At 46.9% G+C, this 23,008-nt stretch overlaps 2 protein-coding genes across 15 annotated transcripts in view; one reads left to right on the top strand and one right to left on the bottom strand.

Annotated features, from left to right (window-relative positions):
* Positions 1–12,998, top strand: part of CIT (citron rho-interacting serine/threonine kinase) — a 68,022-nt gene extending 55,024 nt beyond the window's left edge. For 4 of the 9 annotated variants that reach the window (XM_030958786.1, XM_030958785.1, XM_030958792.1 and 1 more), the window contains exons 34-48: positions 240–420; positions 657–748; positions 1,035–1,139; positions 2,002–2,171; positions 3,136–3,216; positions 3,412–3,547; positions 4,737–4,876; positions 5,731–5,823; positions 7,085–7,193; positions 7,316–7,444; positions 8,104–8,184; positions 8,800–8,878; positions 8,997–9,191; positions 10,022–10,355; positions 11,042–12,998. In XM_030958786.1, coding sequence (XP_030814646.1) covers positions 240–420; positions 657–748; positions 1,035–1,139; positions 2,002–2,171; positions 3,136–3,216; positions 3,412–3,547; positions 4,737–4,876; positions 5,731–5,823; positions 7,085–7,193; positions 7,316–7,444; positions 8,104–8,184; positions 8,800–8,878; positions 8,997–9,191; positions 10,022–10,355; positions 11,042–11,065 — 1,949 coding nt within the window. In that variant the 3' untranslated portion in view covers positions 11,066–12,998. The remainder of the gene's footprint in view (positions 1–239; positions 421–656; positions 749–1,034; positions 1,140–2,001; positions 2,172–3,135; positions 3,217–3,411; positions 3,548–4,736; positions 4,877–5,730; positions 5,824–7,084; positions 7,194–7,315; positions 7,445–8,103; positions 8,185–8,799; positions 8,879–8,996; positions 9,192–10,021; positions 10,356–11,041) is intronic. The other 5 variants (XM_030958788.1, XM_030958790.1, XM_030958793.1 and 2 more) reach the window with 2 other exon arrangements.
* Positions 12,999–15,422: 2,424 nt separating this feature from the next.
* PRKAB1 (protein kinase AMP-activated non-catalytic subunit beta 1) lies at positions 15,423–22,247 on the bottom strand. Of its 6 annotated transcripts, none has more exons than XM_030958750.1 (8): positions 22,239–22,247; positions 21,238–21,406; positions 20,653–20,819; positions 19,651–19,744; positions 18,838–18,952; positions 17,500–17,633; positions 16,979–17,047; positions 15,423–16,894 (listed from the first exon to the last, which is right to left on the bottom strand). In XM_030958750.1, exons 2-8 carry the CDS (start codon positions 21,394–21,396, stop codon positions 16,817–16,819), a joined length of 816 nt encoding a protein of 271 aa, XP_030814610.1. In that variant the 5' UTR covers positions 21,397–21,406; positions 22,239–22,247; the 3' UTR covers positions 15,423–16,816. The 6 variants fall into 6 exon arrangements, with proteins under 6 accessions (XP_030814610.1, XP_030814609.1, XP_030814607.1 ...); XM_030958749.1 differs by lacking the exon at positions 22,239–22,247 and adding an exon at positions 21,836–21,961; XM_030958747.1 differs by lacking the exon at positions 15,423–16,894 and having other exon boundaries at positions 16,895–17,047.
* Positions 22,248–23,008: the final 761 nt, after the last annotated feature.

The following is a 23,008-nucleotide window of genomic DNA, read 5'->3' on the forward strand; positions in this document are numbered from 1 at the left end:
GCAAAACTCAGCACAGCTCGGGGGGAGGAAAGGCATCACCCATCTAGAGCAGGGAGAGAAATGACAGCGTGAAGCCTCTGAAACTACTTGGTGCAAACATTGAGAAAACATCATGGTTTGGAGTGGAAGGGGAACCTTGGAGAAGCTGGGATTTGTGTGTTAGAAGTTGAGGCAGCTGTGTCATGATTGTTTTCTTTTTTTTGTCATTTAACAGAAGTTTTTCCCTGTCCTCTTGTCAGAATGCCAGGTGATGTGTCACCCAAAATGCTCAACTTGCTTGCCAGCTACTTGTGGGCTGCCAGCAGAATATGCCACACACTTCTCAGAAGCGTTCTGCCGGGATAAGATGAATTCCCCTGGCCTGCAGCTGAAGGAGCCCAGCACCAGTCTGCGTCTGGAAGGGTGGATGAAAGTGCCAAGGTATAAACAGGACTCTTGGTGCCACGTCAAGTGCTGAAATATTTGGCCTGATATTACCTATTACCCTGGCTCTTAAAATGAGATACTTGGTAAAGGCCTATTACATGGGCATTGCAATTACACCACTATAATTACAATTGCTACTGCTGAAATTTCTCTTTTATAGGAGTTGCATGCTTGCTTTATATAGAATCCAAGCAGAAAGTCCAACATGGCTTTGTGCTTATTTCCCTCAGGAATAATAAACGTGGGCAACAGGGCTGGGACAGGAAGTATATTGTCCTGGAAGGAACCAAAGTGCTCATTTATGATGCAGAAGCAAGAGAAGGTAACTTAGAATTTCTAGCAAGAATATATATTTTAATCTTCAGATATTGTTTGAAGGGTTGAGAGGCTTAAAGATTAATACTGTTTCCTATAGCTGTACCAAATTTAGCTAAATCTTCAGTGATAAGGAAACATTATTTTTTTTCTCTTAGCCATTTTATTGGCTGGCATGTCATAATAATCCAACTGTGAAAACTTCCAGTGTGCATCCACTTCCTTTTGCTATCACAGTTATTTTCTTCCTACCTGTTTGTCTGTTCCTAATCTGTCTTCCCATTCTCCTGCAGCTGGACAGAGGCCTCTGGAGGAATTTGAACTCTGCCTTCCTGATGGTGATGTAACTGTTCATGGAGCTGTAGGAGCTACTGAGCTTACCAATACAGCAAAGACAGGTGAGAATCTTGCATAGATGAGGTCAAATGGATTTCATCTGGCTTGCCATCAGTTAGCCTTGTTTGGCTGAACAGAATTTTCTCCCTTGAGTTTTCATTGTGTAATGCTGTAATTTACCTCTATCTGAATTATGGGAGTAGCTCAGCACTTCAGACCTAGTTACACCCAGGCTGTTGCTTCTGTCGTGGTAGAACTGTGGTTAATATAGTCATCAAGCCAAATGGAAGTAAATCTTAAGAGATCTGTAGCATAAACACTCGCTTTATTTAAATTTCTTCTCTATTAACTGTGATGTATCATAACTTCTGCCACCATTGTGCTCTGACCACAAAGCCATTAACTTAGAAATGCTGTGGGGTGTATACAGTCTCTTATTATGAAAAAATGTTGATGTGTTGATTTGTATGTACTGAAGAGAACTGATGGATAAGATTCTGTATGTCTTGACTGTTACATTAAAGGATACAGACTGTTAAAAACAAAGGTTTCCATAACCAGTTTTTACAGATTTTCCTTAATCAGTACAGGGAAAACTTTAGTCAAGGGGCTGGTTTTGTTTTGGTTTGGTTTTTTTTTTCCCCACAATGGAATTTCTTTCTCTTTTGAATAAAAGGCAAGAAATTATTTTTGTTGAGTTAAAGACAGCCTTGTATGTATGGATTGCATACATCCAGCTAATATTTAGGTGTAAGTAGCTAGCCTGTGCAGGACCTGTAAAGGAGAAACCAATGTGTAAATTGCCATGGTACGTCATGATAAATACAACTTCTCTCCAATGAGGCTGAAAGGTGTTGATTTTAAGTCCACTGACAATATTCCAAAAACTAATCTAAGTCTTATTCTATCTATATAACATCTCAGATGTGCCATATATCCTAAAATTGGAGTCTCATCCACACACCACTTGCTGGCCTGGTAGAACACTCTACCTGTTAGCACCCAGCTTCCCTGACAAACAGCGCTGGGTCACAGCACTGGAATCAATAGTGGCAGGTGGGAGAGTTTCCAGAGAAAAAGCTGAGGCTGATGCTGTGAGTATAAAAGTTTCATTTAATAATAAAATATTCTGGGAGGGAGCAGAGTTTTGAAAAATATTTTTTCGGTATTTGACATACTGAGGTTTAACTGAAGGTAAGTTATTGCTTCTGCCTTATGATTTGAGCACCAGGAGCCAGTTCACTGTGAGAATGATGCTGTGTATTATAATACCCTTCTTTAGACTTGGGGAGTGTAGTAAGAGAATCCCAAAATATCTCTGTAATTCCAGCAGAGGAAGGAAGAGCAGTTAGGACATTGTTTAAATCCAGTCTCATAAGGTACCACATGGAACTAGCAGACCTTAAAAGAAGCAAAAACTCCCTCCCCTCCCATTCTTAGAGAGCCAGAGGTATTATGTTTCTTGCTGGGGGAGGTGTGTGTGGGTGTGTACTTTTTAGTTTAACTTTTATTCCTAATAAGAGGTTATACAGATTTGTTTAGGTTTTGGATAGCCTTTCTCACACTGTTACACTGATAACTCTATTTTCTGGCAAAGGGAAGTTGGATTCTGTGGCATTGCATAAGAGAATTAGCTCTGGAGGTAGGGAATATCTGACTGCAGGAAATACTCTTTTTTCCTCAGGCTCACATTTCTTTTGTTTCTGAGAAAAAAACATGCTCCCACCAACATTTATACTTTTCTTTAATCCTTCCCCTTGGAAAATTCCACTGTTCTGTTGTAGGAGGTTGGGGAAAATGGAAAGGATAGAGACAACAATAGGTTCTGCCTGAATTTAGGATAATTCTGATCAGTTTGCCTTACTGTGTCTAAGGTAGATAAAAGTTTACTAATTCTTTTGTAGGAGGCATCCCTGCAACTTTTAGCTTTCTGAGAAAAAGAAATCTATGCCAATCTCTTTGCCTGTCTGAAATGATGACCTTGCACTGTTAAAATACCCACAGATAAAGAGATGAAGATTAACTCAACAAGAAAAAAAATATTTTTGTCATTTACAGAAACTGCTGGGGAACTCTCTGCTGAAGCTGGAGGGTGAAGACCGTTTGGATATCAATTGCACAATGCCCTTCAGTGACCAGGTAATGGTCATGTGCACTTGGTCTTTCTCAGAAGTGGATAATTGATTCAGGGAAATGGTATCTTGATTGCAATGTGTAATTATGCACTTGTTTGTGGGTTTGATTTTTCTCTTCATTGCTGAAGAGTATCACCCAAGCTGCTGTTGGAGCATTCCTTGTTCTCCTCACGTAGAGCTATTTTTTCCCCTATTGTAGGTAGTGCTGGTGGGTGCAGAAGAAGGTCTCTATGCTCTGAATGTACTGAAGAATTCCTTAACGCACATCCCAGGAATGGGAGCTGTCTTCCAAATTCACCTCATCAAGGATCTGGAGAAGCTACTCATGATAGCAGGTACAGGGCTGTGTGTCCCCACTGGCCCTGCAGTGGCTCTGTGCTGCCAGGCCCTGCTTGCCTTTGGGTTTGTTCCAGGTTTTTGTCTGGTTTTTTTATCAGCAAATTGGCAGCAATGCCTTGCTGTGGTTAACACAGTCCTGTCTGAGGCTGGCTGGTAAGGGATTGTGTGAATGAGCACTCAGTTAAACCTTCACAAGACACTGATTTCAGAGCTGAGGGAGGGAACAACCAGAGACAAAACATTTCCAGGTTAGAGGTCAGTTGTCATTTTAAGTTCAGTTTAAAAAGTGTTGAGCTAATCAGTGAACATCTCTTCCTAATTATTGCATAACATTTTAAATGTAATTAAATATTTGAGGACCTCTATGGGATCACTGGGGCACAGGGCCAACTCTTACCCTCTCTTGCCCTGTAACAAAGCTGGGACTCCTGTCATGATTTAAGATTTCTTTATGAAAGGAACACCAGCTTTAATCTCTCCATCTGTGGTTTTCCAGAGATAATCCTTCCCACACGGATGTAGGCATGCTGAACATTAGGCTGTATCTTCATCTGAAAGCCCAAATTATCAAGTGTCTATATGACATTTGCAGGGAATGAAAAAGAAATTCTTTCCTGTTCTGCTAGTTTTATGGGGTTTTTTTCCTGGTAAGGGTTTAAGATGTCCATGGTTTGTTTGTGCCAGGGTAGTAGAGAACAAAGCAAATCTCACATGTAATGAGAAAGCTGTGTTAGTCTGTCACTAGTTCTGAGAGGAATTGGCCTTGGGCTGTAATGCAATTCATTAGGGCAGTTCTTGGAAATCCCTTGCCAGTTCTGTTGGCACAGAGTGATTAAAACATCTTGTACTTGAAGAAGTTCTGAAGGGCAAAATATAACTTACTGGCTAATTTTGAATAATGTCTTAATGAGGCCACAATTACTGTGTTCTGCTAGACTTCAGCAACACTAATAATCCACACAGGGAATGGTTTTCTCCTGGTGGATTTACTGCCTGTTGTAGGGTTGGGATTTTCTAAGTTTTCTGTTTCAGTTTGAATAGGAATAATATGGCATGGATTCTGCCTGGTACCTTGTGACTGTTTCCACAGTAACAGCCTGTAACAATGAGCTGCTGCTTAGGTAAGACTTTTGTAGTGAATAGGGAGTTCTCCCTTGATGAAATGCACCCTTTTTTTGTTTCCAGGAGAGGAAAGGGCTCTGTGTCTTGTTGATGTAAAGAAAGTGAAGCAGTCCCTAGCCCAGTCTCACCTCCCAGCCCAGCCTGATGTCTCACCAAATGTCTTTGAGGCTGTCAAAGGATGTCACCTTTTTGCTGCTGGCAAAGTAAGTCACAGCTCCCTCGTGCCCCCAGACCACCCCTAGACTGCTCTGAGTTTAATATTAACAAATCAGCATCTTTACTCCACTGGCAACACATCCAAGGTCTACATTCTTGCTCTGAATGTTTTTCTTCAAATAAGAAGAATGTATGGGCTGAATAGAGGCTGAGCTGGAGACAGAATGGGGGATTTGCTGCTAATGTGGATCAATTCAGTCAGGATGCCATGGTGGTATAGCTTAAACTGCTAGACAGTAAGAAATCCAGCATAGCATGGTACTGCTGCCTCCTCACTATTGACTACAGTTTTGAGATTTTAATTAGTAAATTCTGTCCAGTTTTTCTTCTTGAATGTCATGCTTCCAGGCTAGCAAATTTCCTTAGGTGTTTGTGTCACTTTAATTCTAAACATTTACACAGATTGCTGGTTTTAGTATGGAACATTTAACCACAGCAAAAATTCTCATTAACAATAACTTCTCTGGACTACATTGGTAACAAACTGAGCACCACTCATTTCAAAGTGATGCTTAAGATAAGTTTCAGGGGTTAAAATGTAGACCTAACCTATTTCAATTTGTCAATCCCTTTTCAGTGCAAAACCTTCTCATATTTTATTAACGTCTTTCAAGCATAAAAGAAATCATAGAAGCCATTTAAATTCACGTTCTTTTTTGAGAATGTGAAGAGGCTTTTCATTATTTCATGAATTCACAATAATTACCCTATTAATAAAATGTACTTGCTTATCTCTGCAAAGTTCTTTTTGTGGCAAGAGGTTCTCAGATCCGTTTCACACGCTCAGCAATAGAATTTATTTTATTGCTGTCCTGAACTATGCTTTTTATCTTCCTTACAGGTTGAGAACAGTCTTTGTATCTGTGCAGCCATGCCCAATAAAGTGGTGGTTCTGCGATACAACGAGAGCTTGAGCAAGTTCTGTATCAGAAAGGTGAGTTTAGTAACTCCTTGCTGTAGTTGAGGTTAATTCATATAGTGCTCTAAGCCTTTTCTTTGGAGCAAACATCTAAAACCTTTCTGTGAGCATGAGAAAATTTGTTTGCCAGCTAAAATGATAACAAATTGCACTGTGCACTGACTCAAAGTGGAGTAGGCAGCAATTTCCTTTAATAAGAGTTGGCATTTTTGGGGAAATGCAGAACAGAACTGTGATTTTTTGAGATATTGGGCTGAGCTGTAATCATACCCTGAGAAATCTCTCCTCAGGACAAAAAGTTAAAACACCATCTGCCTTAAAACTTCTGGCACCCAGAAACTTGTGTTTTCTCCTATGCACAAATTAAAGGTTGTTCCAGTCAATCTACACCTCCCTGGGTGAAAGTCCCTGCAGGTGACTTTGCAGGCACCAGTTCATTTTCCAGAGTGACTGAGGCTGCTGGAGGGAAGCAGTGGGCACAGCCATGCAGATCTGGCCTCCTCAGGAGGAAAGGCATGACTGACAGAGATCTGGGCACACCTGCAATGTCTACAAGCACTGCAGCTGATACCCCAACGCCTGCTCACAGCAGGGAACACTGAGGGTCTGCAGCCCTTCCTCAGATGAGGGTTTACATGCACAACATGCAAAGGCATGTTTTAGAGGGCAGGTTTTCCTTATCTCCACTAATCCAGACAGCTGAATTTACATCCTAACAAGATGGCAGCAAGCCCAGAATATGCTTTTCTTTTCTGCCAACAAAATTTCCAGATAAAGTAGGATTTATGTAAGGAATCTTGTCCTCAGAAGATCTGGGAATCTGAGCATTGTGTCAGGCTAACCTGCAGAGTATCCCAGCTCTTCAGTCACAAGGCAAGTCTTGGTGGACAACATCTCTCTCACATGTACAAAGAAGGAAGGAAGGAAGGAAGATTGGCTGTGACCTACCAGGGAGATGCTCATTGCTGCTCCAGAAATCTGAGCTGCAGAGCAGAAGAATATCTTCCAGAGCAGTGTATTCTTGCAAAAGGAAGAGAATCTCTCCAGAGGCGAGTTGATATGCAAGTCTGCATTCAAGCATCACTTCCAACAAAACAAAACTTTCTTCTAGCAAGAGTTTTTGTTCGCATGCTTTTGAGAGACTGCTAGGGTCTTTGAGGTTGCAACCTCTGCCTTTTGTAAAGATAAATGTAGCAATATCCAACTTTCCAGACTCAGTGTTATCTGTAAGCTGGTACAGGGGACTAATATCTGTCCATGCTGTCCTTTTTTCCAGGAGATTGAAACCTCTGAGCCTTGCAGCTGCATCCATTTGACCACTTACAGCATCATCATTGGAACCAACAAGTTCTATGAAATTGAGATGAAGCAGTACACACTGGAGGGTAGGAGATAATTCCTGAGAATGCTCCAAGTGGCTCCACAGGTTCTTTTGTAGGGTTTTTTGAAAGCAGTTTTGAAAAAAAGTTGGTGCAAATCAAAGTGTCTTTCTCCACTCCCTTTCCAGAGTTTTTGGATAAAAATGATCACACTTTGGCCTCTGCTGTATTTGCTGCTTCCACCAACAGTTTCCCAGTCAGTATCATCCAAGTGAACCCAGCAGGGCAGAGGGAGGAGTATCTGCTGTGTTTCCATGGTAAGTGGTGGATGCTTGTGCAGGTTTTGCACATCTCCTGTTCTCTGAGCTGCAGAGGGTACCCAAATGCTGTTGAATTTTGGATAACCTGCTTTAACCTAAAAGTTCTCCATGGCTGGTGGATCAGCTTTTGCACAAGATTTCTGTGCCTGAGGGAGGGACTGCAGGCAGTGTGTTAAGTACAAACAGGTGCTTGATTACCCTGATAAGATGTTCAGGGGCTCTCAGACTTAGGTTTTGTCTGGTTTCTGTGCAGACAGATGAGACTTTTTAACCTTCTGGTGATTAAATAAGAGAGGGTGTTATTTTTTTGTATAGCTGCTTCTGTTGCCCTCTTGTATTCTGTCATGGGAATGCACAAACCTTCTGAAGCCCTCTAGCAGTAATTTTGGGTGAGTAATGGTAGGAATGTCATCACCTGCCCAACTGTAGATTAAATAATGACCTTAGTTGAGCTGGAACAAAGAGACATGGAATCACAGCACCTTTTGGCCTGGCAGTATTCCTACATCCAACCAGTTCCATGGCATTTAGAGTAATTCATGGCAATCTGGGATTTGTGATATGTCTCTGATAAAAACAACTGCCTTTGTCCCTTCAGAAATAAATGAATAAAGCTCAGGCAGCTGCTCATGACCTGATGTGACTTCTCTTGGCAGAGTTTGGTGTCTTTGTGGATTCCTATGGAAGACGCAGTAGGACAGATGACCTGAAATGGAACCGCTTGCCCTTAGCTTTTGGTAGGTGTTGAGGGACAACTCTATGATTGTGGAGATTATTGAAACCAGGAAACATCCTTGTGGAATGGGTACTCTGCACTCAGCCCTTCTGTCTCCTTTTCCCTTCCCAATTCTTCCAGAAACTATGGAGCTTTTTCCCACTATTTAAGCTTATTATAAATCCAGATGGCAAACCCTCTGAATAATAAGCAATTTAAGGAAAACTAAACCAAAGTTCCATTTACTTTTTGTTCCTGTTCTGACACTGGTCGAACTGGCTAGTGGAATTTTTAACAATGCTCTAAGTTTCTGAAATAGTGAAGAAGATATGAGGGCAGCATGGGTCCCTCAGGCCTTTTGCACTGCTTAATGGGATTTTGTTCAGTTAATAGTCTGGCTTTAGTGCCTTTTTCATGATACTTTGGTTAGTAAAGTCCTTGAGATACAGTTTCAAAGCAACAATTCTTTAAACTTGCATCTCCCCCTATACTGATGCTGTCTGTGTCATTACATAAAATGTATTCCTTAGTTTTCCCACAGGGCTGTCAGCCTCTCTTGTGCTTGCTGTTGTGTTTTAGAAGTTTTTAATAGAGAATGTATTTTGTGTTTTTTCCTGCCTTTGCACTGCTCCTCCAGCCTACAGGGAGCCCTATCTGTTCGTGACCCACTTCAATTCCCTTGAAGTGATCGAGATTCAGGCACGAGCTTCTATAGGGTAAGTGGTTCTCTTTTCATCTCTTTGAACAACCTGTTTTGCAGGAATAGATGGACTTGCCAGGAAAAGGTAGTACTGTGCTGCCACTGTAAAGACTTTTTGCTGCAATTTTCCACAGAACTCCGGCACGAGCCCACTTGGAGATCCCGAACCCGCGGTACCTGGGGCCTGCCATCTCCTCGGGAGCCATCTACTTGGCCTCCTCCTACCAGGACAAGCTAAGGGTGATCTGCTGTAAGGGCAACCTGGTGAAGGAGACCAACAACGAGCAGCAGCAGCCACAGCACCACAGAGGCTCCTCTGCCACGCGCAGGTACGGGGACATCGGGTGTCACGATGACGGTGTCGGGGTCTTACAGTCCCTGGGTGCCTCAGGAGCAAACTTCCCTTCTGATGCCTTTTCCCCTGGTGTGGTGGGATGCCCTTGTTCTGTTCTTAGAGCCTGCTGACTGTCAGTTACTGTAATGCTGGAATAGAGTCACTAATGGCTTAACATCCACAAGGAAACAAACATCAGCTCCAGGAAGATGGGGATAATCTCCACAAATGCTTTGTGACCTTGTGCTAGTTTGCTTTGATGTTGTGATAGAGCTCTGGCTTCAAAGCTTTTTGAGCTCAGATACTGTTGATATGACACTAAACACGGCTTGGCTGTAACAAGATGTAAAGCAAGAGCCCCCTTCTATCAAATAATGGGTCTGCCTTAGGGAGATTAGTGCTGGGAAGTTGTGATGTGATATACAGGTAATTAAATACTGGGGCTGATGGTGCCACTGTGTGCACAGGAAACAGAAATTGAGGCTTGTAGTTCATCCCAGCCTGGCCTGAACATCCCTGAGCTACAGAAAATTGTGTGAAAACACATACAGCAAATTTTAGTGTATTTTTATACGGAAAAGGATATGGCTGGAGTGTATGAAAAGGTCTTGTGTACAGAACAGACCAGAGAACATGACTTACACTGGCAATTCATTAAGGCATTTTGCCAGTGTGGCTCACATGATGGATACTCCAGCTGCCAAAATACCTCTGCATTTTCCATCTTGCCTCAGGGAGGGGCTGATACTCCTCACCCGAAAGGTGCTGGGGGAAAAGTTACATTTTTGCTAAAAGAAAATGTAACAGGAGGTTTTTGTCACTCAGCGGTTCGCGTCAATTATTTTTGAATGACAGCAGCCCGAACAAGAGAGGCCCTCCCACGTACAACGAGCACATCACCAAGAGGGTGGCCTCCAGCCCAGGGCCCCCCGAAGGGCCCAGCCACCCCCGGGAGCCCAGCACCCCGCACCGGTACCGCGAGGGCCGCACGGAGCTGCGCAGGGACAAGTCCCCGGGGAGGCCCCTGGAGAGGGAGAAGTCGCCGGGGCGGCTGCTGAGCACCCGCAGGGAGCGCTCCCCAGGACGGCTCTTCGAGGACAGCGGCCGAGGCAGGGTGCCTGTGAGCGGGGCCAGAACTCCTCTTGCTCAAGTCAATAAGGTAAGGCAGGAGCCTGTAGGAATGTCTGTTCTCAGGGAAAGGCTTGTTGGTGTAGTGCAGAAGGGCTGGTGGCACTGGAGAGCACAAGAGCAGATCAAATCTCACCCCCCTGCTCCTCAAATTCTGTTGGAGCACAGCCCACATGGTGTCTGTTATTCACTGGCCCTGTGACCACCAGCCCTGGGCTGATTCTGGCACTGGAAAAGCTGCTTGACCCTAGAATGGGCTGAAAGCAAAGGTGCATTTAGTAGCAAGTGATAGAGGATTTGAAGGGGAATAATGTCTGGAGCAGGGAATGCGGGAGCCTGCTGTGCTAAGCTACATACAAGGCCAAAAGGGCCCAAACACTGTTGGCCCATTCGGGCTCCTACAGCCTCTAGCAGATGGAGTAAAACTATTTATCAAAGAACCTATTTGACCATCAACATCCTCCCCAATCTTATCTATCACAACCCCAATACCAGCCTTACTTCTAGCAATCTCAATCTGAACCCCATTGCCCCTTCCATTCTCTTTAGCAGACCTTAACCTAGGCCTACTCTTCCTATTAGCCATGTGAGTGTTTGTGGATGACAGGAGCCCTGGCTCTGTGGCAGCAGCAGGTGATGGATGTACTGCTCCCACCACCTCGTGCCTGGAAGAGAAACACCTGTGACTTGTAACTTGTCCTTTTATTTCCCTGCCAGGTCTGGGACCAGTCTTCAGTGTAAGTCTCAGCTAGACAAAGTTACTCGTCTTGACCTGCAGGAAAAAAAGGAAATATACTGAGTATATGCACTCCATCTGTCTGCAGCCCAGTTCCCAAACAGCATTCCTGGGCCAAAGCTCGCTCCGCAGCAGGAGCTGTGATGCTTTCCAAGACCGTTCGCAGCTCAGTTAATTTCTCTGCACTTTCCTGCACTCCTGTTTTTGCACTTTGTACTACTGTTACTCTTTCAAGCAGTTCATGAACTTTTTGTATCCACTTTAGTCCCTAGTAGTTCATCCAGGAAATGGGACTCGTGTCCTACCCCAGGTCATCACTGTGGTTAGCACCCCTTAACAGAGAGTTGGTCAAAGTTCTGAGATGTGCTGGGAGCCCCTGATGGCCTGGAAAAAAGAAGGGCCAAGGTGAGTGAGTCTTTCAATAGGAGCTGTGGTTGGATGTTCTCCACAGAACACATGAAAAATTTCTTCTGATTAGCCTGTTCACCTGCCACTTCTGAAAGTTATTTTGTTCTCACTAAAATCGCTTTAGAGCAGCTCTGATGGGGAGGGAAGAACCCTGCTTTAACCAAGCCCCCTGCCCGGCCCTGAGACAAAGTGCATTACCTATAAGCTACTGGGTTGTAAGACTTTATCCAGGTCTTCTGCATGACAGTTCACTGCATGCTGCTGCACCATCACTGGCTCTCTCCTTTTAGGTTGCTTTGCTGAGTAGTGTATTGTACCTCACTTGTAAATTAACTGAAACCTTTAGATTACGCTGCAAAATAGCCGTTAATTACTCTGGAAATTTGGCACCGAAGAGTTAACAAGCCTTATTCTATGACAAGAATCACAGTCACACTTGTGTTCTCCTCTCAGCACTGGACATGGTCTCTTCAGCAATGAGTCCTGCCAGCCTCAGCTCCCCAGGGGGAGCAGCCCGGGCTGGCTCCTCCCGTGAGCTGTAGCTTGTGGTGCAATCAGATCCGGTGTCTTGGCACAGGACACCCACAGGGAGCAGCTTTGGCAGTTGCTGACGCACCTTCGCTTCCCCGTGTCTGACCTCGAGCCTTTTATTGCTTCCTATTCTCTTTTGCTGTGAACATGAAGCAGAGAGCAAATGATTTTCAAAGCAGGTTTTGACCGTTCACTCTGCAATAGCAACATTCTAAGTGAACAACCATGTTCTTTACAACTGGAAAGAGCAAAACTGCATCCAGTCTTCTTCCCTTGGCGCCACACTTAAACTTCTGCTAGTCCCTTGCAAGCCTGTGCTAACCTGTTCTAGAAACCCATCAAAATTCCAATGCCTTGTCAGTGTCCCTTGGCGAGTTTCATGAATATTGTATTCTGTTCTCTTGTCTGTTGGGTTATTTTCAGTCAGATGATTTGGCAGGAAATTTGCTGAAAGTTTTTGTCTCCTGGTCTGAATATTTCGAAAGGTCACTGAGATCAGTCTTTAAATCTTTGCATCTCATGGAAGATCTTCAAGACCTCAGAAACGGGCTTGTTGAGTCCTGAAAGTGTATATCTTGTGTCTTGTTCGTGAAATGCTTCCTGCTATAGAAATAGCTCAAAGGACTGTACATATTTACAAGAAACTTTATATTCGTAACAAAAGGGAATTGAATTGGTTTCTACTTTTTTATTGTAAACTGTGCGTTTTTCAACACTGGCTTTTTGTTTTACTGGTGGTTGTGGACAGCCATCCTCAGACACTGGAGGGGCCTCGCCTCAGTCCTCCTCGCTCCCATGAAGAAATATTGTAACATTAAATTGCAATTGAAGCTTGTTAGCATAAATGAGGTTTTAGGTCTCTAAAAGTACAGGATTTTTCTTCATTACCTTTTTATTATTGACAAGGGAGGGAACCAGAGGGACAGTTCAAAGCTCCACCGGGAAAGTATTGAACTTTGTTGTTGAACAATAACCAAATAAAACAAATAACTATCTTGACTGGCATGGTGAAATGACGGCTTCCTTCTCTCTGGAGTGCCCCTGCCCCTCCTGCCCCACACCTGGCTCTGGGGCTGGGGAATCCTTGGTGTCACAGCTGACCCCTGAGCAAACCCTGGCAATATTTAGCATTTAATACTCTTCATTCCCTGAACAGTAGCATAAGTGGCTTCACAAACCCCAGGCATGTTCACATGCACTGACCCAGGTGGGTTTATCCAGGTGCTGCACTAGAGCAGCAGTCAGCTGCAAGCACCCACAGCTCAGTCCTGCCTCACCTGTGAGAGGGGCACAGCTGAAGCACCTGTGAGTATCTGGGAAAACAGTCTTGCCCTGGTAAGTGACCCCACACATCTTGAGCTGGAAAAAAGGCATCTTAATTAACAAGAGTGTGATCTAATGACAGGTTTGGGACTTATCCCAGCCGTCTACTGGGAGCAAAGTGGAGGGCGGCAGATCCTCATCCCACTGCTGTAAAATACTGGTGCTTTAAGGCCTAATAGCTGCAACTTTAAAAAAAGACCATTCACAAATCCAGTCAGATTGAGTACAACCTGCAGTTACTGTACAGCTCAACTTACACCTGCTGGGAAAACTTGCTAGATCAGACTTAAATGTAAATACATCTATTTTTAACTGAACTAGTTTTTACAGGGTCTGAAGTATTCTTTCACGGGAAGAGGTTTTTAATATTCACACTGCTGCCTACAGTAACTTAATTTGTCCTCCTACTGTTCAGTGTTTTTGGTTCTGTGCACATACCCACCCCCTCAGCCCTGAGAAAGGGCTTGTTGGAGGCTCTGGGGGTGGGTACCCAATGGCTCCTCTTACAATTTGGTCTACATGACACTCTCCATGAACATGCTCTCCATCAACCCCGAGCTGCTTGATTTATCTATTGTGCCTACTATGATGTATATGATGAAATGCTGACTTGTTCAATGTTCCTTTATTTCTTTTACTGTGCACAAACAATACTTATTTAAAGCTCATTGTTGCAGTCCTATGATGCATGATCCGAATTGTAACAAAACTAAATTAATCCAGAAACTGGTGGAGTAAAAAAAAAAATTATTTATTGAGCTTTCTGATTCCCAAGAACCCTACACAAATCCATGTCAGCTTGACCCCCACATGCTGTGCTGAAATTCAGGGGGTTGGGGAGGGCAGGGAGCTCTTGTTATTCCTGTACTGGTTTACTCCAGGGTCCCCAAAAGTGACTGTAACAAAAGCGTCTGCATCTACCTTTAAAAAAATGTGCTCTCCTAGCAACAGCCAAGAATAAACATAACAGCACAGACTGTGAGCTGTGGGTGGGGAATGTAAGTGAGCTAATAAATCCAACTCTTGATCCAGCTTTTGCCTTTGGAGGGATTTGATTCATCCCATTGCAATAAGGGAACACAGAGTGATTAATTCATTCACCTGTCAAGCAGAAAATGACCTAGCAAAAAACCCCAATGTAACACCTGAAAACCCACTCCCCAGCAAAAACAAAAACAACCAGCTTACCTCTTCTTCATCCTGCTGGAGAGAAAGGCTTTGGGGGGCTGGGGGCGGCAGTGGCTTACCTGAGGAAATCTGTGGCTCCTGGGACTGTCACTTGGGGTGCCAGGGACCAGCTCACCTCCATCACTGCTGCTCGTGGCTGGGGAGGCCTGGGGGCAGCGGGGCTTGGTCCCCGTGGGCAGGGAAGGGTGGAGCAGAGGGAGGGTCCCTCCTGCAGGCCCTCCACACCCTGGGTTCCCAACTTTTTGGGGCTGCAAAAGCTGATGGTGCAGTGGCAGCTGCAGTCCCTGTACTGAGCCCTCTGGCAGCTGAGACAGGGCCAGGGGTTACAAGCCAAAAATCAAAATTAAAAATCCTCAAGCTTTCTACACAGCAATTGCTCCTGTCCTGTGGTTCCACCATAGCTGATGCACTGCTGAAGAACATGGAGTGATCTGCAGGTACCAGCACTGAGCACACACCCCACAGCCTTGGCATTCCCTGGACACTGCAGGGACACAAACTGTCACACACTGTCCCCTCACAGCTGGACCTGCAGAGTCACCCTGGTGAGGACAAAGGCTTGGGGAAAAGGTCTGCTTGAAGTGGCTGCTGGAACAAAGAGAAGCTGACAGGAGGCTTAAGGCCCATCCCAAGCTTTCCAGCTCTGTTGCTGGAGCTTTTAAATAACTGGACTCTTGTCCTTCCTGTAAACTTTACATCAGAAATAAACACGAACACCTCGGTCTTGTTCACTGACTGGGAGCAAGAGGAGAAAGTGTTCCAATCTGCATCATTTAATGAAAATCTTGACCAACCCACCAAGGCATAAAACTGCAATCAGGAAATCACATGTAATAACAAAATAACTCATTGAGGCGAGGCTACCACAGGTGGGAAGGGTAGTAACAAGACAAGTCACTCACATCTCTTGAAAATGTTTTATTTGTTTCTAAAGAGGTTGAAAACAAGCAATTCTGTAGTTCAGAATACTAAATACTATCCGTAGCACAGAATGAAGAAAGAGTTTTCAGAGAAAACCATTGCACTAGACCCAGATCTACTCAGCTACTGAAGATATTGCAACAAGGCTGGTGAACAGACCCCAGGATGGCAAGGCACCCTCCCACTGTGGCTCACCCCACGCTGGCTGCTGCAGCTCTGTCCCCACCCAGAGTCCTCACAGACTTGTGCAAAGTGCTTCCCCCACAGTGGGAGGGGCTGCTTGTCATTGGCACGGTCACGGTGCCCCAGGCACCACAACAAGCACACTGGCAGCAGGTTTGCATTAACGTTGCATTTGTTTTGGGATAAAACAGGCTGTCAGCACCAAGGACAGGCAGCCTGGCATTACTAGAATCACTTAGAAAACAGAAACAGAATAAAAAGTTGCCCGGCTCCAGCCCTGGGCACAGAGGGTGCTACATCCAGCACTCTGCTGACACGGAGGGGTAAGTTTGGCCACTGGACACAGGAGACTTACAGTCACCCTCGGGCTGTTACTGAGGGACTCGTCCCTAAACTGAATCCATCCATCTCCTTCCTCTCTCAGCATAAGGAAGTCCTCATGAGTGACAGCAAGAGAAACCAGTTTTCCAAAAGCAGATTACTGCAAGACACAGTTATGATTTACAGAAAAATCCAGCCATTAAAAACAATTGTCTTTACCAGAAATTCCACAGGGGAAAAGATGAATTTAAGTTCTCATGAAGAGAAAAAACTACAGAGCTATTCACAGTAGAAACAGTGCACCCCACTCTACTGTAAAATAATAACGAGCTTGTAGTGATGATGATTATGTTGCTGATTTTGCCCAGAAAAGGCTGCTACAAAATGATCATCAATATTCACACTTATTTCAGCCAGGCAAGCTTGGAACTTGCTACTGAAATAGTATTTGATGAGCAATGGAAGTAGTAGTGAGCTTGCTTTTGCTGAGTGTTATGCTCAAATCAGATTCCCCAAGAATCCTGAACTTTCCAGACTTTGGGCTGGCAGACTCCCAGTCTGCCTCGCTGCTAAAGCTCTTTGATCTGTTGCTGCCCTGACATTATTCAGCCTAATTAAATTGGTGGTTTTTTAACTCAGCTGACAAGGGGCACTGACACCTTGGCCACCTGTCTGGGTGCTGTGAAGCTGCCATTTCCAAGAACTTCCACGGTGGGGCTAACAAAATAAGGCAAATACAGGAGAACCTGGAAGTCTCAGGAAAAATATGAAATCAGAGTTTGCTTGCTACAGCACAGAGCAGAAGTACATTTGGTTAAGTGAAGCATTTTTTTCTGAGACTGCACTGGCCCAGAACAATTGGTCACAAATGACTGTGATGCTCATATTGGCTTGTACAGCAAAGTGGTCACGTATTTCTTCTTGTAACGGTGTGTAGCACTGAGCACCATCACTCCATCCTACAGGAGAGGGAAAACAAGTGAGCAAGTGCCATGGCCAGACCCCCAGGCTGCCCCTGGGCACGACATGCCCTGGCCTCTCACCTTGATGGAAAGTGCATACAGGTGGTTCAACATGACGTGGTTGGGCTCAGGGAGCAGAGCGGGGTCACACTGCAGAGAAGAGGGACAGTGTGACAGTAACACAAGTCACGGTTCACTCCTCACAGCTGAGGGGTGACAAAGCATCTGTAACCAGCCACTGAGTCCATCACAAACACAGTCACCATTTCAGAACAACCCCAGGGTAAAACCCTCTGCATCCTCACCAGGACCATGAATCAGACTGTGATTACCCCTTATGTGTTTCTGGTGTCTTAACAGTTAACAAGATTAAACTTTTGGGAGGAAAACAGCATTTTAGATTTCCATTTTAAAGACAGTCAACCAGAAAAATAGATTTACTTCAGATGAATGCATCTGGACGTACATAATAAGGAACTCACCAGCACAATAACTTATCCTAAGGTTTTTCCTAAGCTGTCCCTTCCCCATATCCAGACTTTTCCCCATCTGTTCCCACCCTCAAAAGGGCATTATTTAGCAAACCAAAGTGATGTACTCACAGAAATGCCTGTGTCCTTGTTCAGGATGACCTGCAACAGGTGTGGGGGGAGAATGGGTGGGGATTTAAATCGCTCCTCTGCCTTGCAGACATAGGGCTCCTGGTGGTACGGTCCTGGGGGTGAACTGGACAGCTCTGCCAGAGAGTAAATGGTAAATATGGTAAATATTTCATCCTGAATACTTTGTAAGAACATCTGCTCTTTATAGGTACACGCAGCCTAAAGGAATCAATGGCACTTAAGTACAACTGCAGCAGCTGGTGCAGTGCCAGAGGATCAGTCACTGCCCAAGAGGGGATTTAAGGTGCCCAAAGTCTGACTTGGAAGGAGCCGTGAGGGTCTGGGCAGCAGAGTTCTGAGGGCACAACTGCACTTCAGAACTTCTCTGTCACCTCTGCCCAGCAATTCTCCTGCAAACAGCCAACAGTGCAGGCTGCCCTACAAGGGACAAGAACATGGGATGCACCTGAGAAAGGCAACTGCTCCCCCCTGCAGACTGGGCTGTGGGAAGGGCCCTTCCAAGTCTGATCAGGGAAAGCAAACACTGCTACAGCCTGTGGGGGAAGGCATCTACTAGAATCCCCTCCTGGCCTGCCCCACTATCACATAACACTTTCTCCAAAATGGCTTTGTCCAGGGCAAAGTCACACAGAGCAAAACACACCCAAACACACCTCCTGCCCCAGGCTCAAAGGTCTGCTGAAGGAGGGTGGAAGGTGCTGCCTCAGTCATGGGCTCCATCCCTACAGAGCTCAGCAACCAACAGGGCAGGGCTGACCTCAGACACGGCTCAAGCTAAATCTCACCTCTCTCCTGTTGCACTGGAACATGAAACTGAAGGCAAGAATTGCATTTTTGTATTATTCTTAGGTAGATAATTTACACTACACCGTGAGGATACTCCCCAGCCTGCATTATGACTGAGATGCACCTAATTTCTCCCTGCTAAAGTGCAACCCCTGGTCCCCTCAGCCACCTCCTTAGCAGAGGAAGACTGAATTAGGAGCAGTGCAGGCTGTCAATGTTGGTTTGATGTGGTAAAGCAGAGACTGATCCATCAGTGACTGCCCTAAACCCAGCCACTGCACACAGCAGGGGCAAACAAAGTTACTGAGCACCCAGGACCTCCTCCTCATCAGATCTGTGCTGCTTTGTATAGGCTTCCTCCTCTGTGCATTCCACCTTCTTCCTTTGGGCATTTGTGATTCCTGCACACATCACAGGGCCTGACACAAGTGGAGATTAATCTCTGCTGGAGCTTCAACTCAGATAAAAAGGGAAAATGAAATTTTGAACAGCTCTAAAAAGTGTGACATAAAGTTACCAGCGAGCTCATACCAGACACGTCTGAACATTTTTGGGAGTCCACCATCAAAGCATCGAACACTTCAAAGTCAGTTTTCTTCACCTGGATGATGTTGTTGACAGTACCCAGCTGGCTGGTTACTACTGGCTGCCAAAAGACAAGATAGAAAAACCAGAATAAAAAAAAGCCTGTGGGACTAATAGATTCTCAGAACTGCACAAGCAGCATTACCAAGAATGAGGTACAATTACTTTTGAAATATGACAGAACCAGATGTGAGAAGAGCTCAATGAGTGTTAGGTTAAGAGGAAGTGCAGGATTTTAAGGGCTGGGAGGGGAAAATGTCAGCTGAACCTGCCAAGCCCACAGGGCTCCAGACAAGGCAAGGGTCAGTCTGGGCTGGAGTTACCTGTGACACCAGCTCTGGACACTGCATCCTTAAGTGGGGAACTGCTGGGCAGGCTGGGGTTAAAGCTCATTTTACAGCAGAGGAGGAAAAACAGGCCTGGTAGATTTTGGCACAATTACTGGACTGTGAAAAGATCTAGTGCAGCAATAGCAACATGCTGGCACAGAGAGCCAGGAAGGCACAGCAAGCTCTGGGCTGCCAGCAGTGCTGCAATGCTCTAAAAGGCAGTTTGGCACTGGACAAGAAAAGCTTGGCATCACTTATAAACCAATGGCCAAGAGATCCTGTCCCTCATTGCATCTCCTGCCCTCTGAGCTCAGGCTGATGCTGCCACCCAGGCCAGCAGCCAGCAGAAACCTCTCTCATCAGCCTGAACAGCCCCTTTCTCCTCTTCAGATGCATCAGTCAATAAACAGAGACTCAAAGCAAACTTTACCTCTGCCGGATCGTGTGTCCACTGCCCATCCACGAGGAACTTGTACTGGTGCTCTCCTTCTGGCAGGTCCAGGATTGCCACAAAGTTATTGTGACTGGAATTTAAGACAAACAATCAGCTCTGCAAAATTCTGAAAAGTGCCTTGGTCTCTAAGCTGTGACACACACTGTGACACAGAGCACAAGCCTCCTCATGCAAAACCTTAAACAGGCAGAGAATCTCTGATGCAATCCAAAGGTAAGGAATCAAATTATGATTAATGCTCATGATAATTTCCTCTGTGACAGTGAGTTCCCCCACACTCCTGACATCCCATAACTGGCACTGAGCTTTTGTAAAATCACTCTCACATCTTCACGGTACTTGTTAGCACAGGAGACCTCATTTAACTGCTGATGGAACAAGATCAGCTTTCTCATATTTCCTTGCCTTTCAGTATTTGCCATCATAAATTGCATTTCCCAAATGCCCATGAAATAAATGAACAATGAGCAGATAAAAGCAGCAACTCGATACTTCTGGGTTACTTTGGGTCTGAAGAGCTGCTGCTTGGCAATTTCCAAACTCCTTGGGCTGTGAACTCCCTGATTCCTCAGAAGGCTTTAGCAGCATCTCAAAAAAGCTGAGAAACACCTGATGGCTCCAACAGGCCACTGGGCCTCTGAGCTGGGTAAAAGCCACTGACATGGCAAGGATGTGTCACAGAGACACTGTGTGTGCTGGACCCAGCTCCCCTTTGCACTGCCCAGCCCTGCTCCAGGCACAGACTCACAGCAGGGACTGTCCGGGGTTATCTGTGTGCTGTGCCCAGTGAACTGACACACAGCTCAACTTCCACCCTGTGCCATCCAAGAACGGAGAAGCCAGACTGTCATCAAGGGCAGAGGAGAGAGGCAGGACAGTGGTAAACCAAGCCCAATGCCATCTCTGAGCTGCCCACCTCCCTCATGGCTCTGAGCATTGCCAGTCCATGGGGAACACACTGCAGCAGCACTTCCTTACCTCCTTGTCAGAGGAATTTTACTCCAGTTGTTGAAGGAGCCTGACAAATAAACCTCCTTCCCTCCTCCAGTCCAGCGGAACACCGTAGGCCGAGCTTGAGTGGGGGTTTTGTCATTCACCTCCAGGTCCTGCTGCCAAGCTAGAAACTCTTCTTTCTCCAGTGGAGCCTGCAAGCACAATGTCTCAATCAAAAAAAAAGGTTCTTTCCTGCCAGACTATGACAACCTGTGTTGTACTGAAAGCTTTTTTTGCCCTCAGGCAGGATTCTCTAAGTCTACTACAAGCAGGTTTTGTCAGATGCAGAATTAAAATGCCTTTCTAGATACTGTTCACAAGTTCATTTGCACAAATTCTGCAAAGGTGTTAAAGCCTTCCAAATTTGCAGGAAGAGTGGAAGGCAAAATAATGCTCTTCCTTCCAGCCCAAATTATACCTGCTTAAACACCAATTCACTCTCTCCTTGGCTTGGGAAGGAGGAAGGATGGACAGCTTTGTGTAAACTCAATGACAAAAAGCTCCCTGCAGGTTCCAAACAGCCCCAGAGAACTCCAAGCAAGCAATGCTGGGAGAACAAACCAGCAATACCTTCATTTCCTCTGGATGGAACAAGTCTGCATCTTCAGGGCTGTCCATGAGGATTTTGGGCCTGTCCCCCTCCTTGGTGGCTCCTCCTGAGCTGTCCCCTCGGGTGGCTTTGTGCCCATGGCGCTCCAGCCCCGCGCGCTCGCTGCTCGTGTTCCCCATTTCTGTGGATCTGAAAGAGCAGGGAAAGCTGGATCAGCACAGGCACTCCCACAACTGGAACACCAGCAGGCAGGGAAGGAAACTCATCAGTAGCCTTGGGCTGTGCTTTTGAGTTGAAGAGCCTGAGAAACGTGATTAACTCATTGTGAAGCGACACCACACTCTGAGCAAAGGCACTGACAGTTTTCAGCTTCTGCTGATGATGTGCTGCAGTTCTATACATGAGCAGCTCTACAGAGCAGGGAGCTGACCCAGCAGGTCCCTGGCACACAGCACGGAGCTGTTGTGGCCCCCCAAGCCAAGGGCTCGATCTTTGCCTCCTGCCCCCCGTGCACACAGCGCTGCACCTCGCCAGCTGCAACACCAGGGGAACTTTCAGTCGGAAGGCTCCAAAAGCAGCCAGCCTGAAATGTGACCTCACTAGAGTAAGGTATCTCACCCTGCTGAGGATGCTGAGAGCAGCTGAAGGGGCTCTAAACAAAGAACCACAGAATGAATGTCCCGTGCTGGAGGCCCCACAGGGACCACGCGGGCCAGCTCCTGGCCCTGCACAGACACCCACCGCTCCCACCCAGTGCCTGAGAGCGGTGTCCCAGCGCTCCTGGAGCTCTGGCAGCCTCGGGGCTGTGACCGCTCCCTGGGGACAGCTCAGTCCCGCTGCCGCTCCCTCTGTCCCCGCTCTCCTCCGAGAGACCCAGCCCCGCCTGGGTGCACACGGAAGGGGCCCGCGGGCGCACCGGGAGCTCCGCAGTGCACGGGGGGCCCAGCCCGGCCTGCCAGCCCCGGGACCGCGACCCCGGGAGCGCCGCTGCCCTGCCCGGCCCCGCCGGGCCCGCACCCACCGCCCGCCGCGCTCCCGCCGCCGCCGCCGCGCTTCCGCTTCCGCCGGGCCCGGCCCGCGCCCGCCGGGGGGAACCGAGCCCGGCGCGGCCGTTCCGGGCTGCCCCGCGCTCCATGGCGGGCTCCATGGCGAGCTCCATGGCGGGCTCCATGGCAGGCTCCATGGCAGGCTCCATGGCGAGCTCCATGGCGAGCTCCATGGCGGGCTCCATGGCGGGCTCCGTGGCGAGCTCCATGGCGGGCTCCGTGGCGAGCTCCGTGGCGAGCTCCATGGCAGGCTCCATGGCAGGCTCCATGGCAGGCTCCATGGCGAGCTCCATGGCGGGCTCCATGGCAGGCTCCATGGCAGGCTCCATGGCGGGCTCCATGGCGAGCTCCATGGCGGGCTCCATGGCGAGCTCCATGGCGGGCTCCATGGCAGGCTCCATGGCAGGCTCTATGGGCAGCTCCATGGCGAGCTCCATGGCAGGCTCCATGGCGAGCTCCATGGCAGTCTCCATGGCGAGCTCCATGGCAGGCTCCATGGCGGGCTCCATGGCAGGCTCTATGGGCAGCTCCATGGCAGTCTCCATGGCGAGCTCCAAGGCCGGCTCCATGGCGGGCTCCATGGCGAGCTCTATGGGCAGCTCCATGGCGGGCTCCATGGCAGGCTCTATGGGCAGCTCCATGGCAGTCTCCATGGCGAGCTCCAAGGCCGGCTCCATGGCGGGCTCCCCCGTGCCTCCTCAGCACCCACTGCTGCTGGACACGGCTCCGTGCCCGCCCCAGGAGC

Source organism: Camarhynchus parvulus, chromosome 15 (assembly GCF_901933205.1).
Source record: "Camarhynchus parvulus chromosome 15, STF_HiC, whole genome shotgun sequence".
Classification (NCBI taxonomy): domain Eukaryota; kingdom Metazoa; phylum Chordata; class Aves; order Passeriformes; family Thraupidae; genus Camarhynchus; species Camarhynchus parvulus.